This window comes from Loxodonta africana, chromosome 7, assembly GCF_030014295.1.
Source record: "Loxodonta africana isolate mLoxAfr1 chromosome 7, mLoxAfr1.hap2, whole genome shotgun sequence".
Classification (NCBI taxonomy): domain Eukaryota; kingdom Metazoa; phylum Chordata; class Mammalia; order Proboscidea; family Elephantidae; genus Loxodonta; species Loxodonta africana.
Window position 1 is genome coordinate 50,808,650 of NC_087348.1, and position 18,717 is coordinate 50,827,366.

The 18,717-nt window shown below is 43.6% G+C and overlaps 1 protein-coding gene across 1 annotated transcript in view; it reads left to right on the forward strand.

Moving 5' to 3' along the window:
• WT1 (WT1 transcription factor) overlaps positions 1 to 17,821 on the forward strand; it is a 54,701-nt gene extending 36,880 nt beyond the window's left edge. The window contains 5 exon segments of the mRNA XM_064289441.1: positions 4,308 to 4,404; positions 7,735 to 7,885; positions 12,488 to 12,577; positions 13,181 to 13,273; positions 15,710 to 17,821. Coding sequence (XP_064145511.1) covers positions 4,308 to 4,404; positions 7,735 to 7,885; positions 12,488 to 12,577; positions 13,181 to 13,273; positions 15,710 to 15,831 — 553 coding nt within the window. The 3' untranslated portion in view covers positions 15,832 to 17,821.
• The last annotated feature ends 896 nt before the right edge of the window (positions 17,822 to 18,717 follow it).

Sequence of the window (18,717 nt, forward strand, 5' to 3'; positions counted from 1 at the left end):
ATAGTCTCAAGTATCTCCCTGATCCAAGAAGCTCACTCCTCACCAGCATCCCTCTCCAACCATTGTCCAGTCCAATCCATGTCTGAAGAGCTGGCTTTGGGAATAGTTCCTATCCTGGGCCAACAGAAGGTCTGGGAGCCATGACCACCGGGGTCCTTCTAGTCTCAGTTAGACCATTAAGTCTGGTCTATGAGAATTTGGGGTCTGCATCCCACTGCCCTCCTGCTCCCTCAGGGGTTCTCTGTTGTGTTCCCTGTCAGGGCAGTCATTGGTTGTAGCCAGGCACCATCTAGTTCTTCTGGTCTCAGGCTGATGTAGTCTCTGGTTTATGTGGCCCTTTCTGTCTCTTTGGCTCGTAATTGCCTTGTGTCCTTGGTGTTCTTCATGTAGGTCACATTTTGACTTCACACAGAAGTTTGAACTGGCAAAGGCAGCACCTTTTCACAGCCACTGAGGCAAAATGTTTTGGCAAGGCCACTGTGGTCCTGCCGTCTTTCTGCTACCACATGGCCATTGTTACCAGTTCTCACTCCTCCGCTATTTATGTAATATAATTGACATGGCCTATTTTCCTGACAAGCACATTCTAAGGATCAGAAAGGCAGATACTGGGTGGGTTTGGCATTTCTCCTCAATTTTCTTAGTGTGTTTTACCCACGTTTATTTCTTTGATACATTTGTCCCCAGATATGTCAAGGATGTGAATATTGGAAGGATATGGAGATGAGATACTGTATTTTTACACAAATAATGTCACCTTATATGTTTGCTTGCCGGCCACTCACTCCCTTGTGAGGTGTTTTCATAAGCGCACAGTGCTTTTTTTTTTTTTACAGCAAAATGTTAAAAAAAAAAAAAATTGGCATAGCTGCACTTACGAAAATACCTTGTGGGGGTAGGGAGGGAGCGACTGGCAAATAACCATAGAGGGCGTGCGTTATTTGTGTAAATAGGGTAGTAGGTTAGGGGGAACAGAAATGCTACTCATTTCCTCAAACTTGTTACCATTACTCCATGCAAAGGAAACAAATTCTTTCTGAAAAGTTGGAATCAGATCTAAATGTGAAACCCCACAGCTGCTTTGGCTCCAGGGTTTGTGGACGTTTCAGCCGTCCTGGAAGATACTCTTCCCTTCCAGGAATTCTCTCCCCTGGGTGAGTGAGAGTTGAGCCAGCCCTAGGCTTTCTCCACATCCCATCAGACGAGTGGGGCTGTGAAACCAAGTCACCTACTTTCCACAAGGTGAACCCTGGAATCTCAAGGGTTCTGGGGACAGAGGATGGAGGTTCTTAGCCCCAACAGTCAGTGGGAGCCAATCTCACCTGGAGGCTTTAAAAATGCTGATGAATGGGTTCCACCCTCTGAGTTTTTTTTTTTTCCAGCTTTGCATATTTCTCACACCATGCAGTTCACCCACTTAAGGTGTACAATTCGGTGATTTTTAGTATATTCACAGAGTTGTGTAACCATTACCACAATTTTAGAACATTTTCAGCAGTCACTCCCCATTTCTCCCCAAGCTCCCAGTCCTTTGTTGTTGTTAGTGGCTGTCAAGTTGACTCCAACTCATAGGGCCCCTGTGTATAACGGAAGAAAACATTGTCTGGTCTTACGCTGTCCTTACAACTGTTGCGATGTTTGAGGCCATTGTTGCAGCCACCGTGTCAATCCATCTCCTTAAGGGCCTTCCTCTTTTTTGCTGACCCCCTGCTTCACCAAACATGATGTCCTTTTCCAGGGATTGATCTCTGCTGATAACATGTCCAAAGTAAGCAAGACATAGTCTCACCATCCTCACTTCTAAGGAGCATTCTGGCTGTATTTCCTCCAGGGCAGATTTGTTCATTCTTTTGGTTGTTATTGTTAGGTGCTGTCAAGTAGGTTCTGACTCCTAGAGACCCTGTGTACAACAGAACAAAACACTGCCCACTCCTGCACCATCCTCACAATTGTTGCTATGCTTGAGCCCATCCTTGTACCCACTGTGTCAGTCCATCTTGTTGAGGATATTCCTCTTTTTCGCTGACCCTCTACCAAGCATGATGTCCTTCCCAGGGACTGGACCCTCCTAATAAAATGTCCAAAGTGCACGAGACACAGTCTTACTGTCTTCGCTTCTAAGGAGCATTCTGGCTTTACCTTTTCTAAGACAGATTTGTTCATTCTTCTGGAAGTCCATGGTATATTCTATATTCTTTACCAATAGCATAATTAAAAGGTATTGATTCTTTGGTCTTCCCTATTTGTTGTCCAGCTTTTGCATGCATATGAGGTGATTAAAAATACCATGGCTTGGGTCAGGCACACCTTAGTCCTCAAAGTGACATCTTTGCTTTTTAACACTTTGAAGAGGTCTTTTGCAGCAGATTGGCCTAATGCAATACATAGTTTGATTTCTTGACCCCTGCTTCCAGGGGTGTTGATTGTGGATCCAAGTAAAATGATATCCTTGACAACTTCAGTATTTTCTCCATTTATCATGATGTCGCTTATTGGTCCAGTTGTGAGGATTTGTGTTTTCTTTATGTTGAGGCGTAATCCATACTGAAGGCTGTGGTCTTTGATCTTCATTAGTAAGTGCTTCAAGTCTTCTTTGCTTTCAGCAAGCAAGGTTGTGTCAACTGCATATTGCAGGTTGTTAGTGAGTCTTCCTCCAGTCCTGATGCCATGTTCTTCATATAGTCTAGTTTCTCAGATTATTTGCTCAGTATACAGATTTAAGTATGGTGAAAAGGATACAACCCTGACACACACCTTTCCTGATTTTAAACCACTTAGTATCCCCTTGTTCTGTTTGAAGGACTGCCTCTTGGTCTATGTTCAGGTTTCACATGAGCACAACTAAGTGTTCTGGAATTCCCATTCTTCATAATGTTATTCATTATTTGTTATGCTCCACACAGTTGAAAGCTTTTGCATAGTCAATAAAACATAGGTAAACATCTTTTTGGTATTTTCTGCTTCCAGCCAAGGTCCATCTGACATCAGCAATGATATCCCTCATTCCCTGTCCTCTTCTAAATCTGACTTGAATTTCTGGCAGCTCTCTGTCAATGTACTGCTGCAACCATTTTTGAATGATCGTCAGCAAAATTTTACTTATACAATATGTGGTCTTTTGTTACTGGCTTCTTTCTCTTAATGTTTTTATATTATAACGTGTATCAGTACTTTGTTCCTTTTTATGGCTGAATAATATTCCATTGTACCTAATGCTACATTATGTTTATCCATTCATCACTTGATAGTCATTTGGGTTGTTTCCACTTTGGCTCGTATGAATAATGCTTCTGTGAACAATTGTGGTTAAGGTTTTTGTACAATGTATATTTTCATTTCTCCTGGATATATACCTAGGAGTAGAATTGCTGGACATATAGTACCTCTATGTCTAACCTTTTAAGGAACTGCACTGCCAGATTGTTTTCCAAAGCAGCTGCACCATTTCATAGAGGTACTTCTTAGCAGGTCTCCATGGTGATTCTAGATGGGAGAGTAGTGTGCTGCTAGCAGTGAGAATCTTTGCTCTGCCTCACTTGGAAGTAAAATAACTACCGAGCAGATTTCAGCTTTTTACCTGAAGGAGAGAATATTTTTAGAGCAGAACATCCACCCCTTCCAAGTTGTTCTTTGCCACATCCCTCAGCTCTCACTGTAGACCAAGATTAATCTGGCTGTCAGCCAGGGACCTCGTCAGTCTAATACGGGAGGATTATCTGGTGTCCACCTATAGCATGGGTTGTCGACAAACAATTAAACTGATCTGCAAAGCTGAGCTGTGGTGAAGCAGGGAGCAGGGCCACGGGTATGTAATCCCCACTCTGAGGATGTGACATCTCTTCTTGTAAGTGCCATCACTTTCTTGGTGCAGTCTGGTAAAAACATGAGTCATGAGGTGCCGACAAAAATCTAGCGCACTTAATGTGAAACTTGAGGCATTCTGCTCATTCCTGAGATATATTCACAGCTGTCAGCCCTCCCTGTGTTCAGATGGTAAATAACTTGATGGGGATGAAATTCTGCCACTGCGATGTTGCCCTGCTTTTTTGAGAGAGTCATAGGCCCAGATGGTGCGCCTCAGAGAGTCTGAGGACAAGGGAGGGCTGCCTGGTCGTTTTACTCCAGGGCTAAGCAGTCTACCCTGCACAGAGCCCTGCTTCCAAAGCAGCCCTATGGAGGGAGGTGAAAAACAACTATTTTTGTCCTTGTGCTTTTCAAAAACATTCCCTCCTGTTTGCAGATAAACATTTCCAAATGGTGACTCTCAGCCAACCCCGAGCCTTGTTCTCTCTTCCTTGTGTTTGCAGCCACGGCACGGGGTACGAGAGCGATAACCATACCGCACCCATTCTCTGTGGTGCTCAGTACAGAATACACACCCATGGCGTCTTCAGGGGCATTCAGGTGAGTACCTCAGGGATGCTGAGGCTGGAAGTGGACTACGCTGTCTCTTTTCCTTCTCAACAGGTTTTCAGTTTCTTGTCAATGGACCATTTGGCACAGGCAAGCCTGTTCCTAATTATAGGTGCTTGTCACATCAAGGATGCCTCCTCTTCCATTCAGATAAGCTTGCTTCCTTCTCTCCCAGTGGCCAGTGCAATCACCATTGCCTCTCTGACTCAGGTCAAGATGCTTCCTGCAGAATGCCCTCCTTTCACCTTCACGGCTTAACTCACCTTCTCCCTGGTGGGCTGCACATCTCTTGTATGTGGACTAATTGGGCTTGACTTAATAACCTGGACCTTTGTCTTCTAAGAAGATTTAGTCTGCATCGTAGAGTGCCTCAAGGTAGATTCTGTCTTACCACATGTTGATAATAATATAATCTATGGCTGAGCACTTTTTATATTCCAGCATTGTGCTAAGTATTATACGGGAATTTTTTTTTTCATTTAATCCTCAATATACCCTTATGAGACAGGTACAGTTATTATCCCCATGTTATATAGATGAAAAACCTGACGCCCAGAGAAGATGGATGACTTGTCCAAAATTACACAGCTAGTAAGCGGGGGAGCTGAGACTTACAGCAGGCCTCTCTGCCTCTAGAACCTTTGTTTTTAACTAGGATGTTTTCCTGTTTCCTGGGGGGACATAGAACTATGAACATTGTTTGGGGGGTGTCTCCAAGGAGAGTAAAGAAGGTAAAAAGGTAACAGTTGCAAAGAATTCAGGAAATTCAGCAGAAAGCCACCTTTGCAGAGCTTCTTTTGGGCAGTCAAAACACATGCAGTTCCCAAGGGTTTGCATTTGTGACTTATGTGTGTGACTCAGTGGCTGCAACATGAGTAACAACTGTGATACTTTCACAAGAATAGCCAGTAGCCCAGAAATAAGCTGTGTGGGGGCCAGACCCCTGTGTGATATGTGGGGTAAGAGGCTCTGAGATGTTCTGACTAATGTCTCCAGCAGTGTGCCATGGTGCTAGAACAGTGCACTACCACATCCCAAGCCTCACAGTGGTGAGAAACAAAAGCAAAGGTTATAAAAATACAGAAGTCTGATGGAAGTTCAGAACAAGTCATCCAGTCTCTCCCCCCACATACTAGCAAGATCCTCCACCAAGACCCTGATGTTAACAACTCGCTTTTACATCCTATTGCCATGTGTGCTGCGTTTAGGATGAATTAGAGGAAATGGAAAGTGTTTCCTTTGCCTTTTCTGCCCAGCAAGCCCAATTTGTCAGACTCACCATCATGGCCTCTGGTGAACTCCAGACTGGACAGGTGTCATTTCATTACCTACTCATTTTCTCCTGGAGTATATTAAATCCAACATAGCTGTCTCACCATTTAATTTTTATGTCCAGAGAAGGAGCTCTGGTAGCGTAGTGGTTAAGAACTTGGGTGCTAGCCAAAAGGTTGGCAGTTCGAATCTACCAGCTGCTCCTTGGAAACCCTGTGGGGCAGTTCTGCTCTGTTCTGTAGGGTTGCTATGAGTTGGAATCAACTCAACGGCAATGGGTTTATTTGTCCAGAGACACTGGCCTATCAATGGCAAAGTTGTATGTCACTACAGTGCATTAAAAAAAAAAAAGATAACGTAATCTCATCATGCGAGGCAATGTGAAATAGGAGCTAGAACATAGCATGGGGTAGAATGGAAAATGCACAGGGCTGGGTGTCAGTCAGGCTGACATGTGGTTCCAGCTCTTTAACACAAAATAAGGATTTGCTCTTGTGTCAGCTATTCACCCTCTTAGGCCCAAGTCGCACGTTTGTAAATGAACGGGTAGGATTCAGTGGCCCCTATAAGCAACGTCAGTATAAACGGAGAAAAGATTGAAGTTGTCAAGGGTTTCATTTTACTTGGATCCACAATCAACACCAATGGAAGCAGCAGTCGAGGAATCAAAAGACACATTGCATTGGGCAAATCTGCTGCAAAAGACATCTTTAAAGTGTTGAGAAGCAAAAATGTCACCTTGAAGACTAAGGTGGACCTGACCCAAGCCTTGGTGTTTTCAGTTGCCTCATCTGTATGCAAAAACTGGGTGATGAATAAGGAAGACAGAAGAAGAATTGAGACCTTTGATTTGTGGTATTGGCAAAGAATTTTGAATATATCATGGATTGTCAAAAGAATGAACAAATCTGCTTGGAAAAAGTACAACCAGAATGCTCCTTAGAAGCAAGGATGGTAAGACTACATCTCACATACTTTGGACATGTTGTCAGGAGGGATCCGTCCCTGGAGAAGTACATCATACTTGGTAAAGCAGAGGGTCAGTGAAAAAGAGGAAGACGCTCAACGAGATGGATTGACACACTGCAACAGTGGGTTCAAGCATAACAATGATGGTGAGGATGGCGCATGACCGGGCAGTGTTTCATTCTGTTGTACGCAGGGTTGCTATGAGTCAGAACTGACTCGACCGCACCTGAAAAGAACAACAACAAAGGCACTTCTAGGGCCTGGGTCTGTGGTTCATTGATCCTGAGATCTAGAAGGGGAACTTTTCTCTCCATTTCCCTCTAGCTTCTTTTCGTGGAGGACTGACAGAACACACAGCACTTTCCCAAATAAAAGGAGATCAAGAGAATATCCTGTGAGGGACGTCTAAAGTTCATGAAAGACAGATTGATTCCACAGCTCCTCGGTGACAGTATTAAAAGGATTGCACTAGCTACACTATGGACCTTTTTCAGCTCCCCTTCACAGACAGGCACCCCAAATCTCAAAGGCTCCTTCTTCTTTTACTTACATATGGAGGGTCTGGTCAGTTTGGGGCTCCTTCAGCATTCTGTATTTTTCCCTATAATAAAAACTTCCTCATCTGCTGCAGATTGGGCCCAAGGTCCTGTGATCATGTCTCCAAGTGGGAGGTAATAAAATTGAATCTGGGACTTGGGACTTCCGGGCCTTATTGCTTCAAGTGGAGAAGCTGAGAGACAGGATGAACTGGGAGCTCTTGCAATCACCAGCATTTGTTGTTCAGATGATCTGGGTCAGCAGCCCCAAATAACCTTCATCTCTTGTACCAGTGTTGGTTGATCAGTAGTGATGATGTCAGAGCACTGCACTGTAGAATTTCCTGATGTATCATCTGTTAGTAATGTCTGCTGTGGGCATCTGGGCTGTGTAGGGGAATAGTTTTAAGCTACATATCTGGCACCCCTTCTTTGGGTGTATTCTAGTGCACACTTTGCCTAGGGACTGAAGCGAGTCTTCTCCCCGTGTTCACATGTGGCTTAAAGCCTCCCCTCCTCTTAACCTCTTACCCTCTGCTTACAGGATGTACGCCGTGTGCCTGGAGTAGCACCAACTCTTGTCCGGGCAGCATCTGAGACCAGTGAGAAACGCCCCTTCATGTGTGCTTACCCGGGCTGCAACAAGAGATACTTTAAACTGTCCCATTTACAGATGCACAGCCGGAAGCATACTGGTAAGTGTGTCTACCATCCAGCCTTGGTTCCAGTGGCCTCTGGGCAGTGGTGGTTCATGCGCTCCTGCTCCAGGTCAGGGACGGATTACCCAATAAGCAAGGTAGGCATGGACTTAATTGTGCTTATTTACTAATCTGTAGTGCACCACATCAAAGATGTAGTGAAACCCAGGTGAAATTGTTCACTACAGATTAACAAATAAGCACATTTAAGTCCCTGTGTACCTTGCTGACTGTAAGCTGATGCGTGGTGTGCTTACTGGTTAATCCACCCCTGCCCTGGGCTCTCACGGTGCTAAGGCCACAGGTGCTGATGACAGGTAATTTCTGGGATGGAAAGTAGGCACTGCCTTGCAAGGTTCTGGCCAAGGTGATGGAAAAGGCTGCAGGGCCATCTCGCATCCTGATTGCCTATCACCTTTCTCAAAGAAGTCCATAAAATGTGTTCAGGAAGGGGCAAGATAGAGTGGTGGGAAAACTAGGACTACAGGATTAAAGAGACCTGAGTTTGCAACCTGGTTTCACCACTGTGGTGAGAACTGGCACAAGTTACTTACCTCTTTGAAGCTGTTTTACTTCACATAGAAAACAGAGATAAAAACTAAACCAAATTGAATTAAAGGAATTACAGATATAACCAAAACCCAAACCTGCTGCCATTGAGTGGATTCTGATTCATATCGACCCTATAGGACAGAGTAGAACTGCCCCATAGAGTTTCCAAGGAGTGCCTAGTAGATTCGAACTGCTAACCTTTTGATTAGCAGCCATAGCTCTTAACCACATCACCAGGGTTTCCTACAGATATAAACCCAAAAAACCCAGTGCCGTCAAGTTTATTCCGACTCATAGCGACTCATAGCGACCCTATAGGACACTTAGTAAAGCACTTAGTAAATGCTGTTATGTCAATTAAAATCAGTTGCCATCAAGCTGATGGCAACTCATGGTGACCCCATGTGTGTCAGAGTAGAACTGTGTTCCATGGGGTTTTCAGGGGCTGATTTTTCAGAAGTACCTCACCAGGTCTTTCTTCCAAGGCACCTCTGGCTGGACTTGAACTGCCAACCTTTGAGTAAAGCAGCCAAGTGCATTAACTGTTTGCACCACCCAGAGACTCCCCGTATGTCAATAGGTCTGGGTAAATGATAGGCTTACTATTATAATCCTGTTAACATCTCTAAACAGAGAGGAGCTAGGCTGGGAGTGTCATAATTGGGAGATTTTGATAAGTTGATTTGGTGATGTCATAAGATTTAGGAAGAGACAATTCAAAGAAAAATTTCACTGCTTGGGTTAGTAATCAACCAGATAGGAACGGGAAAATGCATATATATCTTAAAAAGAGAGCGAGAGATGATGATGATATTTGATGGATATGTCAAGGAGAACTGGGTTTTCCCCCCAGATCAGGGGTCTGCCTCTGAGAAAAAGAGAATTAGCCTGCCTGGTTGTTGGCCCCCTTGAGTGTGAACACCTGTTTCACAAATACTTACTCTTGGCCTATGGGTCTAGATGGGAGTGTGGTTGGGTCTCCCCTTTAGGGAAAAGTGCAAAATCCATGTTTCCCCATAGGCAAGTGGTGACATTCTTTCACAATGGAAGGACAGCTTCGTTATTATCCTTACTGTTGTTATTTTACTGTTCCTGCTGACTGGTGTTGGGGAGCTACAGAAGCAAGCAAGCTGCTTTCAATCTTGTTGAGACCATTGGACTTTGCTAATTCATTCTATCTGGAGGATGCGATTCTGACCTAAGCCTGAGTTTGCACTCAGTAAGACCACATGTTTTGAGGCTAAAGATGAGAATGTTATGTTTTTACATAAAACCCCAAATGGGATCATTTGAAAAGTATCTGTCAAGGTTTTAAGGAAAATGATAAAATCAAAATTCTGCCTGGAAAAAAGCAAGGGAATTCATTGAGGGAAATATGGTTGTGGAGACATTTAATGGCAAAGAGGCTCTTAGAAAGCAGTGATGTTAGAGTGTTGTATGAAGGGAGTCACTGGACAAGGCAGCCAAGGCCCCCAGACCTTCTGGAGCCTTTGAGAAGCTCTTCATTGTAGGAGATGAGGAAAGGCTGATCCTTGACAATCTTGCAGCCTTCTTTTTGCAAGAATTCAGTGTTTTCTTAGTTTTTTTTTTGGTAACAGTACAAACTATTAAATTAAGTAGTTTATACTAAGTAATTTCTATGTCCCGGACTGTCTGCATGCATTATGTCATTTAACACCATTCCCACCCCAATAATAATTATCAGATGGGTAGAATATTGTGGAACCAGGACTCAAACTCATACCTTTTTACTCCATGTCACAATCCCCTTCCTCCAGGAGTTTATGGTCTGGTTTGGATTTAGGATATGCACAAATGAAGAGACTAAGATAGTGTACATTAATGTACTGAATCAGAAGCTTGGAGAAGCTGAGAAGAGGAGTTCAGAGGGTTGTGATTTGAGCTAGGTTCATCCGAGAAGGTTTCTTAGAGGAAGAAAGGCTTTGGTTAACCATTGAAGGGCTGGTAAGGTCAGGTAGAGGAAGTAAAGGATGAACAGAAGCAGAAAGGTAGAAAAGAAAACTGAATAGGAGTTGTCATCTTCTCCAGGTTGTAGAGTTGAAGCTTAAGGAACTGGGCTGGATTTATAGTTAAGAAAAGCCTCTTGCCCCTCAGAATCTCTGACCCAGCGAAGAAGGTAGACCCAGACACACCTCGCGGTATTAGGAGATATTCTGTAATAAGTATTGTAATGAGGGAACAAAGAGGTTTAAATTTGAATGTGAAGTTTCCAAGAAGGCATTGCAGAAGAAGTGGCATTTGTAAGAGAGGGGAGACTTTTGACAAGTAGAAATGTGGGAATGAGGATGAAGGGTGTTTGGGGTGGAGTCAACAGTGTGAGCAAAGTGGAAGAAGACTTAGGGAATGGTGAGCGTATGGAGTAGCTGGAATACAGATTAATCAGGGAAATGGAGGCGGTTACAAGGCTGGAAAGATAACTTAGGGGCCAGCCTGAAACCCAGAGACCTGACTGATCCTGGGATGCCTTGTTCCCCATCCCGGAATCCTGGTGACTCAGAATTCTCATAAGAAGATGGGAAGGCCCAGAGTTGCTCGGTGCTCTTGGACTCAATTCCCAGTATTTGGCTGAACTTTCTTTAAAGAGAACAGGGGTGGGACTTCTCTACTCTGAGGCAGAAGGTTGTGAAATCACACCATCAGTGGGATCACTAGTGGGGTGCAGGAGGTGTGGGCCATACCAGGTGATGACACTGTGAGAAAAGGTGACACCAAAATGACTGTCTACAAAATTTTTGTGCAGTGTTTCAGCAGAAATTTAGTATTTTTTATAAAAAATCTCTGTAGCTAAAACAACAAAAATATTTTTCATAAGCCCAGCTTTCATGTATCGATATACCCACGAGGCTAAAACTCTATGCTGATTTACTTTTTGAGCCTTTTAATGTGCTCTGGTCAGAGCTGTCATTACCTGATTACAGTGACGCTTCAGATCACGCTCTCTGTTTTCATGGCTGCTGGTGTTTTTATAGTTGCTAATTTTGTCAAATGTTAGGTGTTTGAGCTACAATATTGTGGTAGTTAGCACGGGGCAGGGGGATGACACCATGAGTTCCCACACTGGGTGACACCAACCCTAGTGACCCCACTGCACACCACTGTCTTCTTTCTGATAAAGGGCTACTGAAATCTTTCCACTCAATTTGGCTCCTGATTTAACTTGAACATCTCACAACCATGGAGTTGTTTATGCTTGATTCAGGAATGTCAAGTTGGTAGCAGAGAACACCAAATCTTTGGCCACAAAACATAAAACAATTGTTTCATGGGGCTGGCTCCAAGGTACATCTATCCCAGAATTCTGCCTCAGACTCTGCCTAGGAGTTAAGACTTGTTTCATTTATTATTTGTCGAATTGTTCTCTGCTAATGTCTTTTCAACACCCCTTCTCTGCTAGGCGTTGGGTTAAGTCCTTTACATGGATGATCTGGTTTACTTAATCTGTTCGTAAATCCTTTGAGGTTGTCATATTATTGGTCCCATTTCACAATGAGGAAACTGCGCCTCACCACGTGTTTTAAGTGGCAGAGCTGGACTGGACTCTAGTTAGTATCAGACTCTAGAGCCTGAGCTCCTGTTGATTTCTTTGAAACTAGGGACCATCCCTGTTCACCTGGCTCTTCATTCTATACCCACTGTCCATGAGCATATGTACCAAAAAAGGAAAAAGAAAACCCAAACCAGTTGCCATCAAGTCAGTTCTGACTCATGATGACCCTGTGTGTTGCAGAATAGAACTTTGTTCCAGAGTTTTCAGTGGTGGATATTTCAGAAGTCCCCTCTAGGTGGATCAAACCACCAACCTTTCAGTGAGCACAGTAACCATTTGTACCACCCAGGGACTCCTGAGCTTATGTACAGGTGGGCCTTTTATCCCACACTACAGTAGCCATGACCACCCTAAGAAGCACTGCCCAAGTGCCTCAGGCATCTTTGGACCCCTTCAGTCTGGATAGAAGAAATCACCTTCCTTTAATGAGATCCCCATTTCCAGTATCATATTCAAATAGAACATGTGTCTTCTCCAAGGTGAGAAACCCTACCAGTGTGACTTCAAGGACTGTGAACGAAGGTTTTCTCGTTCAGACCAGCTGAAGAGACACCAGAGGAGACACACAGGTTTGTAGGTTCACGTCTCATTGCTGGCAGTTCTGTTCCCTTGGGTTAGGGTTAATTAGATCATTCTTTTTGTTATTGTTAAATATGGTTTGGAGGGTCCACCATTTGTTCAATTTTTCCAATATATATATATTTTAATTTGGGGGAATTTTTCTTCTCTTAAAAAAAAAGAAAAGAAGGAAAGAAAAACTTTCCACATTTCTCCTAAAACCACAGAACAATGAATTCCCACTAGCAGCTTGCTGGAAGATAACATGGGCATGGGTAAAGAACCTGGGTGGTGGGGAGCAGAATCCAATTTGTAGCATGTGATTCACTTTTTCTGTCTCTGACACAGCTGAGACATCCCAGCTGGTGAGAAACTGGACATTTGTGGTTAAGGAATGGTTGTTCTCAAGATAGAAGCAGGTTCTCAAGAATTACTGTGCAGAATCTGGTGGTTCCCGCTGGGCCTGGAATATTGGGGCAGTCTAAGGGAGAGGCAGATGTTACAAACATCGCCAACAATTCCAGGTTCCTCAGGCAGCCGGGAAGCAGGCCTTGTGGGCCTCATTGTGCTCTCACATTGTTAGGGCTGTGGCTAGACCTTCTCTGTCCGTTTAGGTGTGAAACCATTCCAGTGTAAAACTTGTCAGCGAAAGTTCTCCCGGTCCGATCACCTGAAGACCCACACCAGGACTCATACAGGTAAAACAAGTGCGTAAACTTTTCTTCACATTTATTTTTCATTTTTTTTTAAACTAATGTTGAATGAAGTTGTTTGTGAGAGATTGTAAAAGACTAGTGTATAGAAAGTAGTAGGCAGGTTTAGACTCAGTTGAGAGAAAAGTAGTGCATGCTATTTTTAAATGATAACCTTTTTAAGCAGGGGAGGGGGGAAATACAGAGCAAGAAAGAGATGTGAGTAAAACTTGTTTCATGAGTATCCAGAATGGAAAAAAAAAAAGAGAGAGAGAAGCTAAATCCCTACTGCCCCAAGTAGTTGAATCACATTTTTATCACTTAATTTGATGCGGTAACTAGGCTTCCAAAAAAGCAGCAGAAATTCTAGCAAAGCAAACATGTTTTCTCCTGAGAGTTCACATTTCGTGATACTTCTTTCAGAGAGCTGAATCCTTACTCTGCTGAAAGCTAATGGCCCAGGTATAGCCATAGTTTCTGCCAAACTAATATCAACATGTGGTTATTATTTCCTTCATACTAGTATAGTGGACTAGGACACTCATTCACTGGGGACTGAATGTTTTAGCTTCTCTGCAGGCTGGTGTGATTCATAATGAAAACAGCACCACATTTGTTGCATACTTTGTGGCTTTCAAAAGAGGGCCAAGGCTTATGTTATCTCATTTTATCTTCACAACATCCTTGTAGGAAGAGTCGGGTAGGCGTGTTTTGTCCCTGTTTCACAGATGAGGAGACTGAGGTACATAGTGATTAGATGACTTTTCTAAGTCACAAAGCTAGTAAGTAGCAAACCCAGTTCTGTCTGCTCCCAGCCTACCATCTCTCACTGCCTTCCTTGCTGGAGAAAGAGCGTGGTTCACCCAGAAGCCCAGGGAGGAGAGAGACTCAAGAAGAGAGCCAAAGTCAACAAAGTCAGATGCCATTGAGAGACTGAGAAGGATGAAGACCAAGAAAATAAAGGGTTGGGATTTGCCCGTTAAAATAGAGAACACCTTTGACAGCACAGCCGGAGGTGGGGTGGGGAGCAGAGGAACAGTAAGTGGGAGGTGAAGACAAACACAACATCGTAAGCCCCTGTGCAGTCCCAGATCCTAAGCCCAAACAGGCTGTACCCAGCGACCGAGTCACGGCATCAACGCAGAGTTGGTGCCTTGCTTCCCCTACTCAGGTGCCTTTTATGTCACATATGCCACTTCTTTGATTTAGTCCTGAGCTCACAAGCTGGTAGGAAAGAGTTATCATCCCTCTGCATATCTGCATAGGTGTGAAGTGACCTATATCTCCAGGAGACTGTTTAATGCTATATTTAATTGGTCCCCAGCTCTGATCCTGGCACAGTGTCTTACCTGGTCATTCCTCAGTGCTTGTCCTGACCGGTAGTTCTCAGAGAAGGCCTGGGACAGAAATATCCTGAGAAAATCCTCCAGGTGATCCTGGTGTTGGCTCCTGTGGCATTTTTATTTAGGATAAAGCCATAGCTGTATTTCCGTTATGGCAAGGCCTGTGAGGTGTGATACAGGACAGAGCACGGGCTTTGGAATTAGACACACCTGAATTTGAGTCCTTCCTGGGCCTGCCTCTCACCAGCTGTCCAACCTCATCTATAGAGTGGTGGTAGTAATGCTTCGCTCCCAGGGCCGTTGTAAGGATCGTGTGAGGTAAGGTATATATGATGCTCAGCACAAGGCTTGGCATGTATTAGGCATTTAATAAATGCTAATTGTTTTTCCTACAGAGAATGAGGCTTGGAAAGAACTTCTGAGGGCTCCTTAGATGGAGAAGCCTTGATCTTTTTGGCAAGCTTGTTAAAAATCTCAAACCCTTGCCTCAACTAGAATCTCCAGTATAACAAGGATTATACTCTGAGTAATACTTTAAGGTAAAAGAAACAAGTAACTTGTCAAACTGGTATTAATATTTATTTAAAAATCCAGCCCATCCGGAATGTCATCTATATCTGCATGAAAGCCGCAGTGACAGCTATAATACTAGACAGCCATCAGTCCATAATATTCAGGGTGAGGCTCCTGAGACCATTGCAGCCCAGCTAAGTTCAATTCCCTGTTTACTGAGACAGCAGAGGGGAAAATTTTACACAGCTCACAAGGCATTCTAACAGCAGAGATTGAAGCCAAATTTTTTCTCCCCTTAATTAAATATGGATTGCATAGACATTTCCACTAATTAGACTCATTCCTTCTCTCCCACTTCCTGAGACTTCTGACTTAGCAAGATTTCACAATTTCTACAATATTTTAATACTTAGAGCCCCAGAAGTGCTGCCATTTCAAGGCTGCCTGTGAAGCGAGCCCAGTTCAGGAGTGAGGGAAAGAACTATGGGGAATCTGGAGCGGGTACCTTGTGGTGGTTTAACTCAGGCCTTTGATCATTGAATTTGTGCCCCATCTTTCTGCTGCAAGTGTCTCTGACTGGTGATTGTGTCAACAGGTGAAAAGCCCTTCAGCTGTCGGTGGCCCAGTTGTCAGAAAAAGTTTGCCCGGTCAGATGAATTAGTTCGCCATCACAACATGCACCAGAGAAACGTGGCCAAACTCCAGCTGGCGCTTTAAGGGGTCCAACCCGGGGGCAGCTCTGTGTCCCAGGCAGGACGGTGTGTGAACTACTTTCAAATCTGACTTTAAAATCCTTCCTCACTCACCTCTCTAAGAAAGAATGGCAGTTGATCTTCTTCACCCAGCATCCAAGACAAGACCCCTGTGCTACTGGATCGTACCAGGTTTGCCTGGAGGCGATTGGTCTCTGCTGACTTTCAGTTGACTCACCCAGCCCTGGTGAAGTGGCTAATGATGTCCAGTTAGTTAAAAGCCCCTCATCCTTTGGTCTGGATTTTCCTCTGTAAGAAGAGCCCTTGCTGATAGTGTTCCCCCACCCTCCCCTTCTCTTTAACATGCATTTTCCCTAGGAATGGAGTCCTTGTACCTTTTTCCATCATGGAATATTTATAGGCCAGGGCATGTGTATGTGTCTGCTAATGTAAACTTTGTCATGGTTTCCATTTACTAACAGCAACAGTAAGAAATAAATCAAGAGAGCAAGGCATTGGGGGTGAGTCTTGTCCGACATTCCGGAGGTCAGGCAGGCTGCTAACCTGGAAGGCAGGATGTAGTTCTACCAGGCAAATTTTAAAACCCATGTGTTTGAAGCAGCTGAAAAAAGAATCAGAATTAACCAGGACTTCTGTATAGAAATCTACAAGAACCTTCCCATTTTTTTTTTCTGTATAGAAATCTACAAGAACCTTCCCATTCAGTTAATTCCGTTTTAACATTAGCACCATGCGCTTAAGAAACTGCGTTCGAAGGTCTGAGGTTCTGTTTTTGTGTTTTATTTTTGTCTTTTTTTGGGTTGTAATCATTTGCATCTTCAGAGATGTACATATCTCCTCACACAAAGGGAGTGGAATTCATTTTCATCATTTGGGGCATCCTGACTTTAAGTTGTAAAAATTTAAATGACTCTAAAGAAAATAGGGGCTGGTCCAGGATCCCCACTGGTAAGACTATTCTTAAATAACTTAAGTAACTTTGGGTCTACAAGTATATGTGAAAAAAAAAAAAACGAGACTTTCTAGTGTGAGGAAATCCATCGTTTAAAGGTGTTTGGGTGTGTGTGTGTGTGTGTTTTAAGGACTTTATTATTTACTGTTGCTCGCAATTATTATGTAAATATATATATATACCTGATAATGATTTGCTCTTTGATAACTAAAATTAGGAAATGTATAAATATTAGACGCATCACCGTTCGGGTGTTGATCTTTCAGCATATTGATGATAACACTAAAAATGTAACCTGCGTTTTTCACTTCGCTCTCCATTAAAGTCCGTTCAAAAGGAAAGTGACAAGATTCTATCAGCCTTTTTGTGTCCTGACAAGAATTAGATTTCAAATCCTGGGGCCAGTTGAGCCTCTTTTAAACAGGTAAGAAGATGCCACCGTCGACGATCGCTCGTAAACCCTTCGTGTCCTGACCACAATTTATTTCTGTCTGTCAGATCTCCGTAGGGAATTATCCATCCTAGATGCAGCAGAGAGTGTCACCTTCACGTTGTATCATGAAGTGATTGTGTTTTTGCTGTGGCCGGATGGGTTTGTGGATGGTGTGGTGGGAAATGTGTTTTAGAGTTTTATATTAATCAGGTTACCATTCCACGACATCACTTCTTATTCTAGATCAGCAAAAAAGAATAGAGAGATGCTAATGAGAACTGGTTTTTGAAAAGTTCACAGCTGTATTACTGGGATCGGGAGGGCATAAATTGAACACCTAGTACAACTGGATTTACAACTGTAGTTGCTATAAATCAGCTCAGCAGGTCGGAAACTGCTTAACCCTTTCAGGACAGCTGAGTGTGAAAGCAGAGATCTCCATTATCTATGAACTATAAACTCTCTTTCTGGTTCTGGTGTATGGTTTTTCAATTGTAAATAAGGAGATTTCTTTTCGGGCTGCCCCTCTCAAGCCCTGATATCTTGGAGCCTCTGCATACATTCCAGAGTTCATTTCTTTATTTAAAATGTGTCTTCAGCAGAGGAGGCTCAGCCACTCAGACTCTTTTCCACATTGAAGGCGGCTCAAAACTGGGGCAGTAAAAAGCCAGCATCCTGAGGCCCCTCTGATTTTGCATCTGGCTCTTGCATCACTGTTAATTATAGCGAGTCTGGTGACTCATTTGTATCAGCCGTTTTTATCTTTTCCTGCCAGAAGACAGCATTTTCTGGAGAAGCTCAGGGCAAGCATGGCAAACGTCAGCGAATAGGAGAGAGCCAGGTTTCACAACAAAAGCACAACCTCGTAGTTGTGACGGCGGCGGGATGAAGATGAGAGATACTCAGAAGGCCCCAGCAGCTTAACTTGCAGCTAAGGTCATGGGCTTGGGAAAGCAGACCAACCTGGGTTCAAATCCTAAGTCTCCAGTTTTCTCATCTGCGAAGTGGTGATAAAAGAGTCCCTGCCTGATAGGGTTGCAGTAAGAATTAAATGAAAAAAGTAGGAAAACATCTTTTTTCCAGTTGCCGCTGAGTCGATTCTGATTTATGGTGACCTCATGTGTGTCTGTTTTCATGTGTGTCAGAGTAGAACGGTGCTCCACAGAGTTTTCAGAGGCTGATTTTTCAGAAGTACATTGCCAGACCTTTCTTCCTAGGAGCCTCTGGGTGGACTCGAACCTCCAACCCTTCAGTTAGCAGCTGAGTGTAAACTATTTGCACCATTCAGGAAAATGAAGCACATCTAGTACATAGCAAGTGCTTAATAAGCTCTAGCTAGGGAGATTATTACCCAAGAATTCACCTGCTGGTTTCCTTTCCCTCCCCAACCCCCCTACCTCTTGTAGTGTGTCCAGCCACTCTTCCCAGGTTAGCTCTGCAAAATGACAAACAAGCCAGTTCCCTTCTATCCCAAACGGGAGCTAAGAAGCAGCAAGGCTTTTGCC